Here is a 22,241-nt window from a genome sequence, read left to right as displayed (position 1 = left end):
CCCCCCCCCGCCCCGCCATGTCCTTTCCCTTCCCCTTCCATCAAAACAGACTTACCAGCCAGATACTGTTCTTCAAGCTGCTGGGCTGTGTATCAGAAATTGGATCAGCATTGGTGCACCCCCAGTTGCTTATATTTCATTGTTCTTTATTTACTTTCTGTATTTTAGGGCCAAGTCATTAAAGTGTCTTGTATAACAATTCCTTTAAGCTTAGTTATTCCGAAGCTTCTCAAGCTTTTAGGGACAAACTTCTCAAACCTACCTTGGTTCCCTGACCACATCTGGGGGTCAACAGTAGGGAAATATTTTTGAAAGTTAGGTTGTGTTCTGCTATGCTATGTTATGGTGCGCTTCTCAAGCCGAGGAAATTTGGCGTTTCTAATATGGTGAGAGTTGTCGTTATACATCACACTGAAAGAAGAATTAGTCCTCTATGAGTATGATACTCTTTTTGATCCAATTACTTTTATGCTGTCTGTTTTTGAAGGGAGACCTTTGTTCACAGTCACATATGTGCATATTAACAAAAAATGCATTGCTGTATTTGTCACTTATTCACAAGTTTTTGAATTGCGTAATGGGACATGGCACAAAAATATTGTCAAACTCCAAAACGGCCACAGATATGTCACAAATGCACCTTTAATGATATTTATAAAATAGCTTAATGTGGTTTTGTTTTTTTTGTTTTTTTTTGATAAACCTGCTGGGCTCACTTGTTAGGGACCTTCTTTCTCTTTGTCTCTTTTATTTGGAGCAGTATTATGACTTCTCTTTTGTGTTAGTGGAGAGGTAGGATGTTTATTCCACATCCATTCAGAGCTTGTGCTGCTGCTTCTAAAAGCATGGCAGCTTTAGCACCTTGGAAACAAATGATGCATTATAAATGCTTGCTTTTTTTTTTTGCATACATATAGTTATTCTTTTCCAGATATGTAATTCATAGCTCCATAAAGTGCTTTAGGATGCCATAAATGAAAATGCCAGTTCATTATATTCACTTGACTAGATTCTGTCTTACCGGTTCATGTACTCTTCAGCATAACTATTATTTAGGATATTCAGCATTGTGTTTCTCTATTTTTAAAGATGTATAAATACACCCCCTTTTTTTCTTTCTTTTTCTTTTCCTTTGCTAAGCTTTTTAAACAATAAAAAAGCATCAGCATTGAATTTTACTCTATATTATAATATACTTGGGGGGTTTTTTCCTTTTTTTTTTCTTCATGAATTGGTCTGTCTTAGATGTGGTATATAAAATATGACAGCTTTTTAGACATGAAGATCTACTGGGCTATCTGAGTTTTTATATAAAAACTCCTCTGTATAAAGTATTCCTTACAGTTGGAGTCTTTGCTGTGTTCTCTTATTTCTCCCTTCCCTTTGTTTTGAATTTAGATTATTTTTGTCACTTTTAAAAAGAAAAAAAATACATGAAATACCTAATCCCATGGTTTGAGGAGAATCAACTAGGACTCCCTTTGGAGTTTGTTAATACCATTCTTTTGAATCTGTACAACTTCTTGTTCCGTATCCAATTTTTAGTTATCTTGTATGGTGTTAGAACAGGGGTGGGCAATTATTTGGGCTGGAGGACTGGGTGGGGGGGTGGTCCTGATCTGGCCTGGCATGGTGGAGCAGGGCACGGAGCAATTGATCCTATTAGTCCCCGGGCCTATCCACCCGTACACACTGCCAAGGGCACCAGGCAGGCAGGGTATCCATGAAGACCTCCCCCGACTCCTATGAGCAAGGCGTACTCTGCTGGGCAGATAGGATGGGGCTGTGGGTGGGCAGAAGCGGCATCTGGGAACAGAATGAGTGGCTGAGGCCGAGTTCTTGGGGCGGTGACAGCATGGGCCTGGGACCTGGGGCAGAACCATGATCCCCACACATCCCTGTGATGGACATTGGTACTATGGGCAGGGACGTGTGGAAAGGGGATCACGGCTCTATCCCAGGTCCTGGCCCCATGCTGTCACCACCCCAAGATCTCAGCCCTGCCCACCCATCTCACTCAAGGATGCTACTCTGGCCACCTGCAGCACCATCCTATCTGCCTGGCCAAGCATGCCTTGATTGTGTGGGGTCCATGGAGATCCCACCTACTTTTTTAGACTAGTGTCCCCAGTGGGCCAGGGTGCCTGGGCAGTGGGGCCAGGTCTGGCAGTGGTGGTGGCTTCAGTGGCAGCCAAAAGGAGCTACTGCCCTGTGGGTTGCTGGGAAGCTGAGTCCTGCTGCCATGCTGCCCCCACCCAACCGCGTGCCCTGGGGGCAGTGGTACCAGCTGCATGTGCCATGGCATGGGCTGCCCCCTGTGCTTGGGCTGTGTGGGGCCGAGGAACCCGCTATAGGCCAGATAAATTCCCTTGTTGGGCTAGATTTGGCCCGTGGGTTGTATTTTGCCCACCCATGTTAGTCATATTGTAGCCTTGATGGTCCAGGAGTTATGCAAGAGGAAAGGATTTCTTAGGGTGATATCTTTTATTGGACCAACTGCATAGTTGGGACAAAGTTAGACTAGCTTTCAAATGCAGGACGTTCTTCATCAGGTCTTAGTTTGTGTAATCTGTGGAGGACTTCTCTGAAAATGAAAGCTTAAGTTGGGGTTTGCTCCATTATTTCCATTTTTGTCTTATAAAATTTAGGGGTATGTATCAGTTACTGGGAAAGTCTGCAGATATTTTTGCAGAATAAGTTTATATATTTTATTTTACAAAGCTGAAAAATGCATGAGAAGAGCACACACCAACTGCTGAAGCTTCCTTAGCCTGACAAAGGGTTTTTGAACCCGAAAGCTTGCTTAATAACTATTCTCCAACCATTTGAGTTGGTCTAATAAAAGATATCAAATTCACCCAAGGAACCTTGTCTGAGGGAAGACTCGACTTCTGCAGATTTGTACAGTCCTGAAAAGCCTCTGTTATGTTGGCTGCAGAGACAATGTCTGCTCGGTATTGCCTGTCTTGGATTTTGATTGCTTGTTTATAATTTTTTTTTTCTAAGTACTTACAATGCCTGTTTGGGGTATCAATCAAATCAACTCAATATTATCCCTGTTTATAGAACTCCTTTTCTTAATATCTGTAAACTCAAGCCATACAAAGCTTATATTTACAATATTTTCAGTTGACTTGTGTCCCAGCTGCCTGCGGAGGGTTCGGGATTGAGAGTATGGTCGGGGGTAGAAAGGTAAGAAAGGTTTATTGACTTAACAAAAACACAACTACGCGTAGTAACAAAACAAACAATGACAGACAAAAGCAATTAGCGTCGGCAACGTATCGGGAGTCTCCTCTGATGCCTGATACACAGCAAGCTTCTTGTCCTCAAAGTTCAGCAAAGTCAGGCATCCCCGAACGACACTGTTCAAAGGGGTACCGGAAAGGACCCTGGGATGCAGTTCTTGGTCTCTTCAAGGTCTATGGGCCCACTGATCCAGGCAACAGCTAACTAATTCTTTTACAGAGCTGTCTCTTCCTTCTGAATGGTTTCCAAATATTCCAGCTCATTTATAGCTTCTGAATGGTACTGATAACGTACAACCACTCAGATTCCTTTTTCTTCAACTGTCCTTAGACTGACCAATTAGCAGTACAAGCCTTGCATTTCTTTGATAAGGTAATTTTAACTGTGCCACAGGGCCTTACTACTTCTAGGCTTTGCTAAATTTACTAGGCCTTACTTTATACAAGGCCTCACTACGTCTTAAACTTTAATTAGGTTTTTAGCAACAACATATCGCTTAATATCTAAACAAATACAGAAAAACACTTGATATAATCTTCATAGAGCCTTCAGCAAGCACCTTTATCACACAGGCATACTTTTCAGCTGTCACAGACTTGTTCTTTCAGTTCTTCCTGGTGAAAAATCTGACCTAGATTTGTAATTTAAGGGGTCTGCATATTTTTGTTACTTTCCTTATTTTGATTATAAGTTATCCCTTGACTTACATTTAAAAATGAAACTATTATTTAATGTTTTGTATTGTGGTGGTGCTTACAGGCTTTACCTAGGCCATGACTCTAATGCAGTAGGCACCGTGTAGACTTGCAATTAAATGTGGTTTGTTTTTGTTTTGTCCTACGCAACACCCTCTCCGGCCCCCCCTCCGAATATTCAGTCATTCTATACAAACCAATAACTTACGTTTACCATACGTTCCTTGCTAGATAGACCTCTCTTTGGTAAGTGGAAAACCTCATATGGATCTTGTAATATAGCAATCTATGCAATGCTGTGGCTTCTAACCCTTTGAGGTAAACATAGCGGTTTCCTAGACTTTAGGTTTCAGTTTTAGCTAGCATTAACCAATACATAATTAGTAGCAGGAATAACTGCGAGGATGGGATATTCTGCATTTTGATCTTTCTGGAGAATTAGGTTATGCCTGTTTCTGCGGGGCGGATGCGGGGTGGAAGAGACAGGATACGGACAATTATGGCATTATGCCAGAGATGACTGTAGCAGGGTACGGGGCCCGAATGTGCTGGCAGTGGGGAGGAGGGGGTGATGAGTGGCCAGACACAAAGTTGGCCCGGCTCCAGGGGGTCCCCCAAAGTGCGGGGCCTGGGGCATTCTCCCTGGTTTGCCCCCCCCCCCGACGCCCCTGCATTACACAGTGACTTAACACCAACATTTTCATTAAGATGGGGGGAGAGGGAGGGATGAGTAAGAGGAGTTTAGTTTTTCTTGTCTGTATTACCATCTAGGAATTCTAATCTTGGACCAGGAGGACCTCACTGTGCAGCACTTCATTGTGTGAGGTGCTGCACAAAGACAATTCCTGTCTGAAATATTTACCATATAAGTTGCTAAGTTTGAAGTACCAATGCTTGCAAGCCTTCCCAGTTTTGTGTTGTCAATAAACTTGACAAGGAAGTTCTTTCTGCATCCAAATCATTAATAAAAATGTTAACGCTGGACCTAGAACAGACCCCTCTAACTCTACTGGAAACTTTCTGCTATTCTGACATTGATCCATTTATAGTTACTCTCTGTGGTTATTCAAGAAGTATTTTTTTTCTTTTTGGGTGATATCTTTTATTGGACCAGCTGTAGTTGAGAGTGATGTCAGACAAGCTTTTGGGCACAAAGTGTTCTTGTTTAGGTCTGGTTAAGAAGCAAGTGCAGTGTAAGGTGTGGACACATTTAACAATTGAAACATTTCAAGTATCCTGGAAACATTTCAAAGGGTTAGCTGCCCTTTGAAATGTTCTAAAAGTGCCTGAAGAGATCTAAAAGAATACCTCTAAGTGAATATGAAACCTTGTCTGTTGTCCAGTGAAGTTACACATTTTTGTTCCCAGGCCTGGCTTCTGACTGTATTTTGTAGTTTTTTTTTTTCCCTTGGGTAAAAGGGACTGTCAAGTCAGAAATAGAGTGATTTGTTACTATATTTTCTGATCTACCACATGATCCCAAATAAGATGCACACCTTGCTTTGGGAAGGCAGAATGAAGAAAATATTTTTCCAGTCATGACTGAATGCTGGCTGCATGGAGCAGGAGCAGTCTCTTCTCATCAGTGTCATGTCTTTCCTTTCCTCTTCATCCCAAAAGTTGCTGCTACTTTGGAAGTAGCTGTGACTGGGTTAAACCTCTAGCTTTTGGCTGAGCAGCCTGCTACACCTCTCCTTCTCCATGGGGCTGGGAGGGAGCCAGACCCAACAGCTTTTTCAGTGTGCTACACCTCCATTCCAGTGAGGAAACTGGCTTTCTCACTTAAAACGCTGTCTGCCCACCCCGACCACTACCGTTGCCGCCCACTCTGTGCACGGGGCAAGCGGCAGAATAAGTCCCCTCCTGCCCGCTCCGCCAGACGGAGGGGGAATAACCCTGCTCCCTGCCTAAGGGACCCTGCTGGCTGGCATGTGGCCATGCCTCCATCCTGCTGCTGGAGCAGTGAGGGGGCAGAGCCCTGTCATGGTGACCTGGAGTGCAAGCCTCTTCCTGGCAGGGGGGCCATGAGTGGGGATCACAGCTGCCATGGACTGCGTGGAGCTAACAGTGGCACTGGGGCCTGGACGGGGCCATAGGTGCCCAGGCCCACAGAATCCGAGGCAGCTTTCCCTGCCCTGCAGCGTGGCCCCTCCGCCGGGAACATGCTCATGCTCTGGGACACTGACGGGGGCTGCTGCCCCCATCAGGGTCACTCCCCGCTTGCTGCTGTAGCTGCCAGGTGAGGTGGGGGCACGTCCAGACACCGTCTGGCACGGCCCTCTAGGCAAGGAGGAGGTTATTCTCCTTCTCTCTCGCGTCTGGCGGAGGGAGCAGGAGGGGGCTTATCCTGCTGCTTGACCCAGGCAGGGAGTGAGCAACAGTGGGAGTCAGGGTGGGCAGACCCCACTGCAGTCCCCTGGGGGCAGAGAGGGGAATTACCCTGCTCCCTGTTCCCCCACCTAAGGGGCCATGCTGGCCGGCATCTGGCCATGCTCCCACCTGGCATCTTCAGTGGCAAGGGGTGTATGACCCTGATGGGGGCTCTGGCCCATCTTGGTGTCCCAGAGTGCAAGCCTCTTCCCAGGGGTGGGGTGCTGTGGGCAGGGAAAGCTGCCATGGACTGTGTGGGCACTTTTGGGATGGGGGGGCTATGGTCCCCTCTGCACCCTGGTGCTGCTATTAGTCCCGCGCAGTCTGTGGCAGCTCTAACTCCCAGAAGAGGCTTGCACTATGGTATACCATGGCAGGGGGTGCTGCCCCTTTGCAGCTCCAGTAGCAGGGCGGGGGCATGGCCAGGCACCGGCCAGCAGGGCCCCTTAGGCGCGGGGACAGACAATGGGGTTATTCCTCCTCCCTCTGGTGTGCAGCAGAGGGAGCAGGAAGGGGTTTATTTTGCTGCTTGCCCTGTGCACAGAGTGGGCAGCACTCAGGGTGGGCAGACCCCAGCTGTGGTACCCTGGGGGCAGTGGGTTTAAACCAGTTTCTGATCACTTAAACCTGTTTGTGTAATGTCTGATCCTAGCCCCAGAGGTGACTGGATATGTCTGACCTTTTTGTTTCTGTGCCTGTTCGTTCTGGAGCATAGTGGTTGTTTAGTTTCACCCACATACTTTCCATAAAGTCTTTGAGTGTGTTGATGAAGTATACCACATTCTGTGACAAAGATGTGTATTTTATTACAGAATGTGATATATCTCAGCTCTTGGTCTTCCTTCTTTCCCAGGCTCTGTCTTCTTTGCATCTTCCATTGATTCTCGCAGCAGTTACACCCATAGTTTCTTTGGATTCTGAAAGTCCAAAAAGTAATTTTAACTATTAATCTTAAGAATTGAGCATTCCCAGATTCTGGTGAGCCTCCAGTAATAATTCAGAATGTGATAAATCCAGATGCATGTTCTATTTGTTATGAATGAGGGTAACCTGTAGAAAGTGATATGCTTCTGCTTTCAAAAAGGTAAGACTCCCTTGAGAGATTATTTGTAAGAAGCAGTAAGAAGCCACTTTTATCTGTCACACCTTTATTACATCAAAGATCCAAGAAGTCTTTTGTTCTGCTCCAGTTATAGAAACAGAGGCTCTACTTGCTTGAAGGAGGTGCCAAACTGTTGGTTTATTTCTAGTGATTCATTGAAAATCACTTAAGGGCAACATGAAATGAAAAGGAGCCCTTGCCATAGCTCTGGGAAAAATCTACAATGTAAACTTGAGTTCAGCACAATTTTTTAAATTTTGTAATTGGTTACTGTCCTATTTTCTGGCATATAGTCTCTGAATGTTAGAGATTAGTGACATTTGGTACAAACAAGCATCTGCCACACCTGGTCTAGGTTTAGAAGGCTTGCTTTGAGCCTAGATCAGGAGTGGCAGGTAGTCTGCTGCTGCTGCTGGGAGCAGAGTGAATAGCCCAAGATAAGTAACTTGTGGTGCAGGTCTGCAGGTGTGGGGAGAGCTTGGCTAGTTTGTGGGGGTTAGAGGGGTAAAAACAGCCCTATTAGGGTCAGGGGATGTACCTGAACATGCACAGGCATTTGCCAGGTGAGCCCCTTCCTACATCAGGTTAACCCTTTCTCCACCTAAGTTAGTTCATGTCCTTAGGTGAACTAACTTGGATTAGGCATGCCATTTTTTGGGTCAAATTAAACTCTCCACATGCCTATATGAGGTGGGCATTTAGATCAAGTTAAACCTGGTTAGCTTGATCTAATTGTAATGCCTGTACTTACCCATTGACTTCATCTATGCCTAATACAGGTAGTTAAATTACATTGTGTAGATTTGGCTATGTTAATCTTTATTGATACACCATTGTGTTGGTTTTTAACAAAAACTGCCAGTTGAATCACTTTTTTTATTGATTTCATTATCTGTATAAATGTTTGCGGTGATGCTAGTTTTTGATTAACTCATTTTACTTATTGTCTAAGTGAAAAATTGTGTTGGATGTAAATCATTGTTCCATCTAGTGTCTGAAATATTTATTCATTCAGTGAAGTTCTGAATTCCTTCAGAAACACAGATCCAATCTGATTGCAACCTCTAGATAAACAGTCACTGAATAAAAGTCTTTAAGTTGATCTTTTCAAATGCTGTTTAAAATACTCATTGTTTTTGTTTTATCTATTTTATTTTAATAGGCTTAAAACATGTCTCTCCAAAATTTTCAGTATCTTTTTATCATTAATTAGAATAAGACTGTTACAAAACAAAATAGCACCTAATTATCTCCGGATTTGAAAAATAGCCAAAGAAAATAATACAATCATTCTCTCTCACTGCTTCAAGTTGCTAGAAAATGAGCCCTTTAAATACAAGCCTTGTAGCATGCTGGTATAATCCACAGATCTGGGCTGTTTCAGATCAGGTGCAATGCAAATTCTGCAGTTTTAATATGATATTGTCACAGCATTAAGCAACATTATTGTGGCTTGTTGACATGAGGAAAATAGTGCAGAATAGCTGGTCCTCACTACATCCATTACACTCGCAAATCCTTACAAATCCAGGATTTGATTCACTCAGAGCAAGAGTGAAAAGGTGAGGCATGCTTGTCAGCTGCTCTTCTAGGTGTGGTAGGGCATAGGGATGTGAAATGTTAACCAGCAAGTCTGTTTATACTGGTAATGCATTACAGTTAACATTTAGCTTGGGATGTGATCTAGTGGGGTAGGAAATCGGCTTGGTATCTCAGGAAGGTAGCCAGGTAGGCACTGCGGCTGGTCCTGCTGCCTGGGACAGAATGCCACTCTGCTCCCTCTCCCTGCAGTGCGCCAGTGTTTTGGGAGGGAGGGAGGAAAAGGAGAGAGGGGACTAACAGACCTAATTGTTGCATTATTGGTTAACCGTTTAACTGATATCGTTAGAGGAGTTTTAAATGGTAATTTATTTAAACAATATTTACATCCCTAGTAGGGCAGTGTTGTAGACATTTCTTTCTTTTTCCCCCCCACCCACACACACACACACACTTTCTCTGAATGAGGAGGTGGCAGATTATAGATGGCTATAAGGGCTGTGTGAAGCTGCAGTAGCTGATTTTGATTCAAAGGAGATTTTGGCCCAATTTGGCAGCTGAATCACCGAATCTGAATCGAATTGGGAGACCAGTTAAAAGGTTCAAATCGAATTGGAAGCCTCTGAATTGATTTAGAAAAGATTTCTTGCTGCTTTGGAGATTTGGCCATAGACTAAACGGGCAGCAGTCCTCACCACGCTGGACACAGCTGCCTCCAGCTGGTAAGTCTGTTGTGGTGGGCAGAGGGGGAAGGGAAGGGGCGTGGGGAGGGCAGATCAATGCCCCCACAGTGAGGGAGTGATTGGGGCTTGGTGCCGCTTGCCCAGCCAGGGCAGGGGGGCATAGGATGTGGGCACTGCCACCGCTTGACCCGCCCTGCTGGGCAAGCGACATCAGGGCACATCCCCCACTCCCAGTGCTGCCATGTGTGTATCCTGAACTCCACTGTTGCCGCTTGCCCAGCCAGGGCAGGGGGGCATAGGATGTGGGCACTGCCACCGCTTGACCCGCCCTGCTGGGCAAGCGACATCAGGGCACATCCCCCACTCCCAGTGCTGCCATGTGTGTATCCTGAACTCCACTGTCCCGGCTGGGCTGGGACAAGCTGCCCAGCTGGGGCAGGGAGGCTTGGGATGCAGGCATCGTAGCACTGGAAGTGGGGGCTATGCCCTGCTGCCATTTGCCCAGCCGGGGGAGGGGGCATCTGGGCAGCTTGCCCCAGCCCCAATCCCTTCCCTCTGCCCTCCACTCAGCACAACAGACTTACCAGCTGGAGGCAGCCGTGTCCAGCGTGGTGAGGATTGCTGCCTGTTTAGTCTATGGCCAGATCTCTGAAGTGGCGTCAAATCTTCGGATCTGATTTGGCCAAATCAAATTGGGACAGTGATTCAAATCTCCGAATTGAATCACTGTTTCTCTGAATCAGCTGAATCCAAATCCGAAGTGAATACTTGCTGCTTCACACAGGCCTAATGGCTATCTAGTGCAGAAATTGTAAAAGTACGTTTTACATTTAATATGGTCCCTTATGAGACACACCTGGTATAGCATCAGAATTGCACACTTCACAAACATGAGAAACAAACCATATGTTAAAAGACTTGCATAAATAGTCAAAACAGATTAACAATAGGGGAAGTATTTAATGTGTGAATTGGTGAATCTTGTAAGTTCAAGAAATATTGGGCGTGTCCTGTACATTATAGTATTATAATAATGGCTTTTTTATTTCTTTAGGCACGTGCTTTGACACCTCAGACAGCAGAGACGGATGCAATACGATTTTTGGTTGGGACGCAGTCTCTGAAATATGATAACCAGGTAATATTTTGTCTAAGTCGAGTGGATAATGTAGCAGAAATATTTTTTCTTTAATTTTTGTAACAGTGTATTGATCCATTTTCCTGCCAAGATTGAATATTAAATGATGCTTTAATTCATAAAAAAAAAAAAAAATATATACTATGCTGTATAAAATGCAGTTTTGTAATAAATTGTTTTGTATTTCCTTCTTCGCTCATTTTCCCAAGACTGAATGGAAGTTTGCAATGTTGTTAAACAAGGTTTTTGATAAAATCAAATCTGTGACTTAACAAGTATACTTGACAGTTCTTTTACCATGTTGCTCCATTTACTTCAGAAGAAACCCAATTAAAATATTTATTTTTTTCCTTTAAATTTTATATGCAACTATAGACCATGGTTGGCTTCAGTGGAACTCCTTGCACGGGTAAAGCTGTGCACATGTGTAAGTGCTTGCAGGATTTGAGCCTCCAGGCTGCTTCCAGACATGAACCCCACTCCCCCATCTCCCCAAAACTGCTTTATTTTCAGCTCAGTGTGCCCCCACGCTGAGAGCAGTGCATGCCCAGAAGAGGCATCGTGCCAGTTTGACTTGGCTTGCAATGTCTGTATATATTGTGTGCTTTGGTGGGGCTTTTCAGCACTTTTACCTAATAGCTGAATCTGCTAAAAGCAGCAAAAACCTCTGCCAAAGCGCGCAGTCTATACAGACGCTGGGCGAGTCAGGCCAAACTGACATGTCTCTGCTTTCTGTAAAGCTCTGTTTTTGGTGGTGGTGGGTGGGGTTTTTTTGGTAGGGCAGAGGGAGTGTTGTTGTTTTGGGTTTACTTTTCCACATCTGTCAGTGGCCTTCAGTTTTAATTATTGGTAATGGTCTTCATCTCTATTCCTGTAAATGTGAACTCTGATTTTTGGTCTCTGATTTATCTGCAAAACTTCCCTGGTTCAGTTTCTTCCAGGCTTTTTATTGTGTAACTTTATATTGCTGCCTATGGTCAATCTTTTGTGTTTCTAGTGCAGTATTTGACTTTTAGAAGACTAAAATTAGGCTCATGTCTTAAAACTGAGGGGTGCATTTTAGTTTTGAACTGTCTTGTAAATCCATGAAATTAGTGGAGCCACTAACTCTCCAGACAGTTTCAGTAATACCCTGAGGACACAACCAAATTTTGGAACTTTGCATCTAGGAGGTCTTAATTATCCCATTTGTGATGAAGGTTTGACTCGGTTGCTCTGTGAGAATAAAGTAAATCTCAATATAGACTGTTTTGTGCCTCATCTAAGAAAGAGGAAGGATTGCAGATGCATAGAACTCGCTGTGAAATGGTGTCAAAGTGGGTGGCATTTGACCAAGTCTCTAGGCAAATTTCCCAGTGAAGCTTGGATCATGCATACTATATTGTGAGCAGTATCTTGTTCTGGTGATTCACACAGTTGGAATTTGTTTTGTGGGCATATAAGACGATTATTACATTTTCCTCACTTTCCACCCTGAATACAGTGTCCACAGTTGCGCAGTGTGAAGATGAGCCACTACTCTGGCCGGCTTACAATATCAAACTGACAGAGAACTGAAATAAACCTAAAAGTATCTTGGGGTTGTGAGAAGGAAGAGACAGAACAGAAAATGAAGGGAATGGAGCACAGTGAAGAAAACATTTTCAAAATTCAGATAACATTTTTCTTCAATATAATGTATAATCCAAGAGAGCTGTTAGTGCATGGACTGAAGTTAGCAGTGGAAGCAAATGTGAATTGAATTTGGGAGAGATTGGGTAACATGTAAGGAGCTGGGTACAATGGGGTTTTTGTTTTAATAGTTGCAAGAAGGAGAAGGAAGTAGCTGACAAAAAATCAGTTAATATTTTTATACAAAAATAATATCTTTAAAGAAAACTGTGTATTTACACTCCAATTTCAGTTGCTCTTTCACCATTTCACAGGAGGTGTGTTATGCTAAGCAGGTGATTATATCCTGACTAAAATTCATCTTTTTTTAATTTCACGATTTTTTAAACTGGAAATGTAGTGACTTAGTTGGTAGTCAGGAAGCATCTTTAGTTATCAACTATTATCCAATGAGTCTTTAAATCCTTAAAATTTACTAAAAGGAAAATATTGACATGACTCGGGCAAGGTAATTGCTTGGAAATAAATTCCCCCATTCTAGAAAAACAACCTGCACATGCATTTCACCTGTTTCCAACCCACTTTTCTTTTCCCACAAATAGTATTAATTATAGAGGTACAGGGCACTTTGTATTAACAAATGTTTGGGGGTTAATGGCCTTTGGCTATGCCTCGGGCCATCAAATCTCACCTAATCATTAAGCCACAAGAAATTCCATCGTTCTAAATCATTATTACTTAATTCAGCTCCCTGTTTTCTGGATATGCTTAGGAATTCTTTTGAGTTACTTGACCTGTCTTTTAGAGCTGGTTCACATCTTTGGTTTTCTGACCTCCATACAATTGTGAGATTTTTCATACAGCACCAATGTGTACAGAATCTCTTGTTTTCCTTATAGCTATATAAAGGTGTGCTGGAGGAAGATAAAAGGTCGTTTCAGTACTCTTAATATATAGGCTATACAAAGAGTTTTTTTCTGGTTTACTAACAGCTGTTGCTCTAAAAAGTAACAAAATAGCGTTATAGCAGTAGTTGTTCAAGTATTCACAGAAGGTTCAGTGGAAAAAAATCAGTTACTGTTCATCCACTTTAATGTATTTTTAAAATATAATATTTATTTGGACAGCATTCAAAATGTCAACAGTTCTCAAGCTTTTAGGCTTAGGGTGCTGTATCTAGTACTATATCCGGTATATCTAGGCATTTCAGTTTCATAATTTCTCAATTTATTATAATGGAAGGTGCTTCTAATAAACTCATGTGCCTCACTAGGCTGGATTTGAAACTTTAATGAATTTATATGAACAGTCTTTGATTCAAAAACACGTTGAGAGTGAATTAAAGGGATATACACAGAAGTCAGTTTGTTATGGTGGTTGTTAATATATTTCCTGTTATGCAAGTTTTAACTTTTTATCATGGTATCCTGCAGATGAATGGAAACATGAAGGAGGAAGAGGATCATTGTGAAGAATCATTTGTAGAGAAGGGATATAGGGAAGGATGATGGGGGGGCATAGATGGTAGGCAGAATGAGGCAGGTAGAATAAAAACTGGGAAGAAGTGGGAGAGAAGTTGGACCAAACAATCAATTAGGATAGTGGAGTATTTGAAAAATAATCTGATCTAGATGTGGTTAAGGAAATATGAAGGTCTTTTTTCTCCTGGCTTTTGATAGAGGAGAACCCAACTCTTGGCTGCTGGTTCCTTTTGTAGAAGTCACATGCTTTCTTTCAGGATAGCTGACTGCAGTGCTGTTGTGGTCTTTTGCATTTAGATAACTAGGGTGGTGATCTCTGCTAATCTAGGTTTAGGGAGCATTAAAAAAAAAACACCCTGCCAAATCAAGACAAACATTGTATTTTGTAGTAACCATGAGGGTTGGGAAAAGAATTTTCACTGCGTGCTTCAAGAATTACATGTTATTCCCTTCCCATTGTACTGAAATTGTGCTGCATGAGTTTGGTTTTTGTAGGCTCAGCTATCAGAAGCTGCTTACAGATGTTCAGTTTATATTGGGAGACTCACCATTCTCCTGGTAGAAAACAAAAGTGTGCAGGTGTTCACACTTTTTTTCTCCTGGAGCAAAAATGGCTGCTTGGGGAGAAATGCCATGATGCCCAGGCTTAAATTGCTCCCAGAGAGTTTTTTTTCGCGTGAACATCTGCACATTTTTCCCCAAGCATAACTGTTCCTGGGGACCTCGCCCTCCTGCTCGGCTGAGCTGTGGGGACTGCAGTTTAAAAGTTAGAGGAGTCTGGAGCTGGGCTTGGGGGGGGAAAGCCTCCCAAGCCTGGATCTCAACCCCTCCAGTTTCCACTTGTCTTCCCTGCCACTCCTCTGAGCAGCAGGGCAGTGATTTAAAATCCAGAGGGGATGAGTGCCTGGCCCGTGGAAGCTTTCCCCAAACTTGGCTCCTGGCTCCACAGGCTTCCCCTTGCTGCAGAGCAGTGTGAGGCAGGCTGCAGTGCCTCAGCAGCTAGGTTTGGCAGTGAAATGCCCCCGCCTCACCCTGAACTGCTCTGAGTCAGCCCAGAGTAGTGCAGGGTGAGGCAGGCTGCTGTGCTCCTCTGTGGCAGGGCCTTCAGAGCCTTGTGGTGGTTAAGTGCCCTGGTTGCCTTCTCCGGGTCAGCCCGTGAAAGAAGCCAGGCTATTGTGCTGGGGAAAACCAGCAGGCCCACCCTCGGACAGTGACCCCTTCCCCTTCCAGTCAGTTGGTTGGTGGGATGGGGGTGCATTCTCCCAGGGTAGGAGCCCTCCCTTATGTCTGTGACAGCTGCTGCTTTTCAGGAAGATAAGAGGTCAGGCCATCAAGTAGTGTGTTTCCCTAAATGCAGGGATGGCCCTTGCATGTCCCCTGGCTGGAAAGCTTGCCTGGGACACCCCAGCCACAGAACATCTATATAATCCGGCTCTTGAGCTGTTTTTCTACTGGAAGAAATTGTCTATACAGAAGTGAAGTGGTTTAATTTTACCATGCAATGTTAATGTGTGGCCACTTCTACATTTGTTTAGCCTGCACGTCTTCTTTATGTATAAGAGTTGAAGCCATGTTAATATAATTGTTTCACAAAACTTTTTTTTGCGTAATCAAGTCCTTACCTACCTACCTCTTCTTAATGTATTACCCTTTTTATAGTGGTATTAATCTTAATATCAAAATGTAATCATGTGCTGGTATGAACTAACTGAATTCTAACTTTAGTATGCTTGTCCACTTGACACATTCATCAGGAACATTTTTAGTTAGTTTATTTTAGAGTTGACATTTGTGCAAGACAATGAGACTTGTATCTTGTTTTTGTTTACTTTTCTTGTATTAGAGTGCATCTGGATATTAATGTATTTTATATTTTCACAAGTACAGAAGAATTGCAAGAAGTCCTTCAATCATAGAGGTATGTGCTGCTCAAAGTAGCCAGGCTAGGAGGGGTATTTGCTCTGACAAATCTTAACTATGGGATAAAACATTTTTTTTCCCGTTTTAAATCTTTTCCATTCCATGGTGATCAACTTATTCATGTTTTGCTTTGATGGGCTCATGCACCTATGATTATATGTCCTAGTTAAAAAAGGAGAATGTGGTTTTTCCCAGCTTTAAAAGGGTCCAAAATACTGAAACTGGCAAATGTGAAATTTCGTGTTAATAAAGGTCCTGTACTGGATCTTTCATGGGCTGACTCTTTGCTCCATCAGAATTATCCAGTAGCTGTGACGTCAGCTAAAGCAGAAACATCACAGTGGAGTAGAAACTGGTTATTGTGACTTTGAGGGGCTTTAGATAAGGGCAAAGGGTACTTTTTTGGTTTATGTGCTGAATGACCCTCTTAACCTGGTTAGTGGGGGCGTATAATACGCACTGTTGAAGTAAATGGAATTTTGATTTGTAGTCACCTTTAGGGACTTGGTTGCACTGCCAAGGAGACTGCTTAATAGCTTCAGTAGAAGGTTTTACATTTTTTGAGAAGCCTGGGAGCAGGGAGAAAATGCAAAGAGGTAGGTCTGATGTATTATATACTGCAATATTGGCATAAAATTATAGTTTGAATTTTTTTATATTAAAGACACTAGATCACATACTAAAGATCCTGCTCTACATTTTTCTAATACTTGAAGCAATAAACTTGAAGACTTCTCTCTGTTTAAGTGACACAAGGCAGAAGAGCAGTTTTCAGGGATTTTCTATAGAAGCAAGAGGAATTCCTCTTCTACTTACTGGCTTGTTGGAAGTGTTTTAGGTCGATGTATAAGAGGAAAGACTTGTTTATTGACTGTGGTTTCAATGCGCATTACTATTTTATCTTTATTTTCATATCCCAAATTCATAAAGTGTCCATATTTACCCGAATTCATAATGACTTTGAATTTACAACAATTCCCCTCTAATAGATTCTATACATGGGCAATTATAAATTTGTTATAATTTTCCATTTATAGATTCTAATTTGTGGAAGGCTGTCTTAAATTTGCCCTCCCTGCACTGCTGTGACAGGGAAAGTGTGTGTGTGTGTGGGGGGGGGGCAGGGGGCAAGAGGCCAAACACCTGTCCCTTGCTCCCCTGCCTCTTGTCCCCCTGTGCCTGCCCCTCAACCCTCTTCCCTTTACCTATTGCTGTAGCTCTGCTCTCCTGGAGCAGGTACCCTCTGCTCTGCCCCAGACCAGCCAGAAAGAAGTGGTAGCAGCTCCTAGCTTGGCTAGGTTGAGTCTGGAGGGACCAGAGCTGGAGCAGAAGGTCAGGGAGGGTGCAGCTGGGAGGCTGGAACAGACTTTGTGGGGTGGGGAGTGAAGGGGCAGAGACAGGCACAGGAGGGCAAGCTACATGTCTCTTCCCCCTGCCCCCCCTCCTTGTCCACCCCACTGTCTCCCATGCTTTCCCTGGCCACATCCCCCTGTCCCTGACAAATGAGGCATTCTGGCCCAGGGCAAATAATAACTTGGTTCTGGCTTCAGCCCTGAGCCTGGGGCCAAAGTCAGAACTGAGCAGCTATCTGCCTCAGGATGTACTTGAATCCAAAACAAAACAAGGCTTTTTCCCCCCATGCTGACTGGGAAAAAAAGACCCTAATTTTGCATTCAAATAAATACAGTATTTTGTTTGTGAAGTTAAAATGCTAGATTTATCTGGTACAACTAATAATTTGACCTTGTTGAAAGCTTCATAAAATGTTTTGCAGAAAGAGTCTTTCAAAGGCTAAAAAGAGAAGAGAAGTCTGAAGTTTCAATTTCAAGATGAATTGAGGGAGAGCAGATGAGGCAGTTTGAGTTGTAATGTGACTTGCTGTAGGACTAATGCAACAGGATATAGAGGAAACTCAGATAAGGTCTGGGTGTGCAGACAATTCCGAAGTCAAAGTTAAGGTAGCATCAGACTGGAGAGTTTTGAAAGGCAGTAGGGTCACTTTTTAAATTGGACAGGAAGATGGATATGCAATTGGTTTAGGGGATGAATAATGTCTCTCTTCCTAGATGGATTGAGGGTTTGGGTCAACAAATTAAGACTGGAGAGAGGTGACTCACTGAGCTGCTGGGAGCCATAGATGCTTAAATAGCTGACTAGAAGAATAGCACTGATATAGGAAACCAAAATTAAGTATGAGGATGTAATTGCTGATGGCAGTATTGGTGAGAGTGTGAAAAAGGTGCATACTAATTTGAGATTAACTGAACTAGAGAGTATGACCCTTACTTGGGTTGAGAGTTGTCAGACTGTGAAGTCAAGGGAATCCACTAGGGAAGGAAGGGAGATTTGCAGCTTCAGTTGCAGTCAAGTTTTACAAAGATTTTTCAACCCAAACAGAACACCGAAGTGGCAGTTTTCTTGTACCTGACCCCCTGAACATTTAAAAAAATTGTCTGCAGTCCAATGTGGACTTTTGTGTACCTAAGGTTTTGGGATGACCTAGTTTAAAAAGACAGTGTAATTCCCTACTATTACTTTTTGTTTTCTCCCCATGATGCAGGTCATCTGGCTTTAGATAATGACAGTCAATCTAAAATATAGAAACTACTTGCTGTTGAACGTATTGAAACTACTCCTATTAGTAAAGCTATTCATGTATGGTTTCCTGGACCAGGTGTTTTTAATTTTGCTGTGTGTGTGGTGGTCTTCCACATAGTAAGCAAGAAGATAGAGGTACATTTAGGAAATGAAATTGGTAGCATGAAATGAAATGAGATTGGGTACTTGGTAGTAGCTTACCGCTACATCAGGGGAATACATCAAGGGCTTGGTGAACATTGCCATGTAGCCCTGCCCCAGGCTAGTTTTTTCCCAATTTGTGGTGTCAATGCCACGCTTCTTAATGTTTGCCTTGAGGGTGTCCTTGAAGCATTTCCTGTGGCCTGCATATGTTCTTTGTCTGTGGCTGAGTTGGGAGTATACCAGTTGTTACGGTAAACATACATCAGGTATGCGCGCACACACTGCCCTGTCCACTGCAGCTGATGTTGAATAAATAACACTTCCATTCTGGTGGTCCCCCAAGCTTCAAAGCCATAAGGAAGGGTTGTGATTACCACAGCCTTTATATAAAGGAGCTTTGGAAAGCACCTTTGTTTTTCTGATGTTAGGGGTCAGTCCCAGGCACTGATATATTCAAGAGAAGCAGTTAAAGGCTGTTTGTAGGTCCTCCTCCATATGTGAAATGACAGTGCAATCATCGGCATACTGGAAGTTCTGCAATTGAGGGTGAAGTAACCCTGGTTTGGTATGGAGACAGTGAAAAGATTCCCATCCATCCTGCACTCAATGCCAATCCCATGTGGCAGACAGACATGGATAAGCATCTTGATGGCTGCAACAAAGATAGAAAACAGAATTGGTATCATCATGCAACCCTGCTTGACACCAGTTTGAATGGCAAAGGGCTCCATAGCAGAGCCACTGCATAGGATGGGGGCAGTCATCTAGTCATGAAAGAGTCTTAGGATGGTGATAAATTTTGCTGGGCAGTCATACTTCAATAAGATCTTCCATAAAGCCTCCCAGTTAACAGAGTTGAAGGCTTTGGTCAAGTCAATAAAAGCCATATTCAGTTCCTGGTGGTGTTCTTGGCATTTTTCCTGGATCTGCCAGACTGCAAAAATCATATCCACAGTACCTCTTGATGGTCTGAAGCTGTTTTGAGACTCGGGAAGGGTTTCCTTGGCAAGAGCAGTTAGTTCAGCAGAATTCAAGCAAGACTATTCCCAGCGATGGAGAGGAGGGCAATAGTTCAATAGTTTCCGCAGTCAGCCTTATCCCCTTTTTAAAAAATGGCATTCCTTTTTAATATTGGCATTCCTTAGGTCAGTGGGAATTTCCTCAGTGTTCCAGATTTTAAGAAACAATGTGTAGAGCTTGTTGGTCATAGTTTCCCATCTACTTTGAAGATCTCAGCTGGCATGCCATCAGGGCCAGATGGTTTGTTGTTCTTCATTTGTCTTATTGTTGGTAGACTGGCAAGAGCTGCCCTTACTGGATGCTGTGGGATGGATTCAATGGTTTCATTAGTCATCGTTAATTCTCAGTTCAGGAGTTTTTGGTAGTTCTCCTTCTGGTGGTTTTTGATGGACTCATCTTTGAGGAGTGTACTGCTGTCTTGAGATCTAAGCAGGGTGAGTCTACAAGAGCTTGGTCTGTATAAACCCTTGATTACACTGAAGAAGCTCTGCATGTCATGATTGTCAACACATTGTTAGGATTTCTTTCCTCTTCTTTTCTCACCATTTGTTTTTGATTTTTCAAATCTTCCTCTGGGCTTCAACTTTAAGTTGCCAAGAATTCTCTGCTTCTGACTCGGTGTAGGATGGTTTTGTCAGTCAGAAAGCTTTTCTCTCCTGCTTAAGAGAGCCTTTGATCTCAGCATTGTTTTTGTCAAACCTGTCTTGATGGTGTTCGGTGATTTAAAGCCAATTGATTCTGGATGGTCTCTTTTAGAGCTTGTGAATCTTTCCTGAACACAAGTGTTATCATTTTTAATCCTAAGATTGGCAAGTTTCTTACTGAGATGTGTTTGTAGAGCTTTGGTGGCTAGGGGTCTGAAGGCATTTCATGTTGTACTGTCTTCAGACTGATTTGGGTTGCTTTTGATGTTTCAGTGGAACCCTGATGGACATGATTGATTTCACTAAACAATGACTAGTTCAGCGGTCATCAGCTCCTCTCATGACATATGTGATACAGATGGCTTTTAGATCACATGCTCTTATGATGATATAATCGAGGAGGTGCCATTGTTTTGGGTGGGGGTGTTGCCATGTTGTTTTGTAACTGTCACATTGTCTGAAAATAGTTTTAGTAATGACAAGGTCATGCTTTGCATATTTAGTAAGAGGGTGCTGTTGGATTTGGTCTTGTCCTGGCCCATTCCTCCTTTCCTAGTGGTGCCCCTCCACATGTTAAAGTCCTAGCCAACTCTCACATTGAAATCTCTAAGGAGCATGATCTTGTCCTCTTTTGGGATGGTAGTTAGGATTTCATCAAGGTCAACATGAAACTGTTCTTTTTGTTCTTCCTTGGCATCGAGTGTGGGGGCATATGCACTGGTGACAGAAGCTAACAAATTGTTGGTCAGCTGGAGGCAGGGAGTCATGAGGTGCCAACAGGGAGTTTGGGCATTTGACTGACAATCTGGTTCTTAATGGCAAAACCAGGGCCATGTATTGGTCTATAATTTGCAGGTTTCCCTTTCAAGAAGAATGTATATCACACCCCCACCCCCCTTGGTTGGTCTTTGTCTGCACGTCTGGTCTTGGTGAGAGCAGTGATATTAATTTTATATCACAGGAGTTCTTGGGTGACAAGAGCTGTTCTGTGTTCAGGTCTGTCACTTGTCAGGTCATCTAGTATGGTTCATACACTCTAGGATGCAAAAGACATTTTTGTGTTTCGACTGAAATTAGTGATCCCCCCTGAAAGCGGCTATCCAGTTAGGTAAGGTAAAAAGTATACTTGTCCACTTGACACATAGGGATGGCCTATGTTTGGGGCACCTTTTCTAGCCCCTTCCCCATATGGGGTGAGGAAAGGGAGTCCTAAAAAGGACTTCTCAGTCACAATTGCAGTTGCCATATCACTATTCTGTCCCAGATCATAGTTTTAGGGTCGGAAGGGACCTAATAGATCTTCTAGCCCGACCCCCCGCCAGGGCGGGAGAACAACAAAAGAACCCTAAACAAAAAAACGGGTCTCAAATGAGTCCAGCCAGGTAGGTATCCAGCCTCTTCTTAAAGATCCCCAGGGTAGGGGCCAGCACCACCTCCCTTGGAAGTTGGTTCCAACTCCTAGCCGCCCTAATTGTGAAGTAGTTTTTACGGATGTCCAATCTGTACCTCCTCTCCATCAACTTGTGCCCATTACTCCTTGTTATGCCAGCGGGGGCTAGGGGAAACAGCGTCTCCCCCAAACCCTTCTGGTTCCCCCTAGTGAGTTTATAGACGGTCACCAGGTCCCCCCTCAGCCTTCTCTTGTGGAGGCTGAATAGGTTCAGGTCCCGCAGTCTCTCACTGTAGGGTCTGCCCTGTTGTCCCCGGATCATGCGGGTGGCCCTCCTCTGGACCCTCTCCATGTTGTCCACATCCCTCCTGAAATGGGGCGCACAGAACTGGACACAATACTCCAGCTGCGGCCTGACCAGCGTCGCATAGAGGGGGAGGATCACCTCCCTGGCTCTACTCGAGATGCACCTGTGGATGCACGACAAGGTCCGGTTAGCCCTGCCAACCATGACCTCGCATTGTCGGCCCATGTTCATCTTGGAGTCAATAATGACACCAAGATCCCTTTCCGCCTCCGTGCTCTCAAGTAGGGAGCTCCCCATCTTATAAGTGTGCTGCTGGTTCCTACTACCCAAGTGCAGCACCCTGCACTTGT

The 22,241-nt window shown here is 43.6% G+C and overlaps 1 protein-coding gene across 2 annotated transcripts in view; it reads left to right on the top strand.

Moving 5' to 3' along the window:
• Nucleotides 1-22,241, top strand: part of EIPR1 (EARP complex and GARP complex interacting protein 1) — a 199,286-nt gene that overhangs the window by 21,130 nt on the left and 155,915 nt on the right. For both annotated transcript variants that reach the window (XM_025203386.1, XM_006022970.3), the window contains exon 2: nt 10,693-10,776. In XM_025203386.1, coding sequence (XP_025059171.1) covers nt 10,693-10,776 — 84 coding nt within the window. The remainder of the gene's footprint in view (nt 1-10,692; nt 10,777-22,241) is intronic.

Source organism: Alligator sinensis, unplaced genomic scaffold (assembly GCF_000455745.1).
Source record: "Alligator sinensis unplaced genomic scaffold, ASM45574v1 scaffold832_1, whole genome shotgun sequence".
NCBI classification, from domain to species: Eukaryota; Metazoa; Chordata; order Crocodylia; family Alligatoridae; genus Alligator; species Alligator sinensis.
This window is presented reverse-complemented; position numbering and strand designations above follow the sequence as displayed.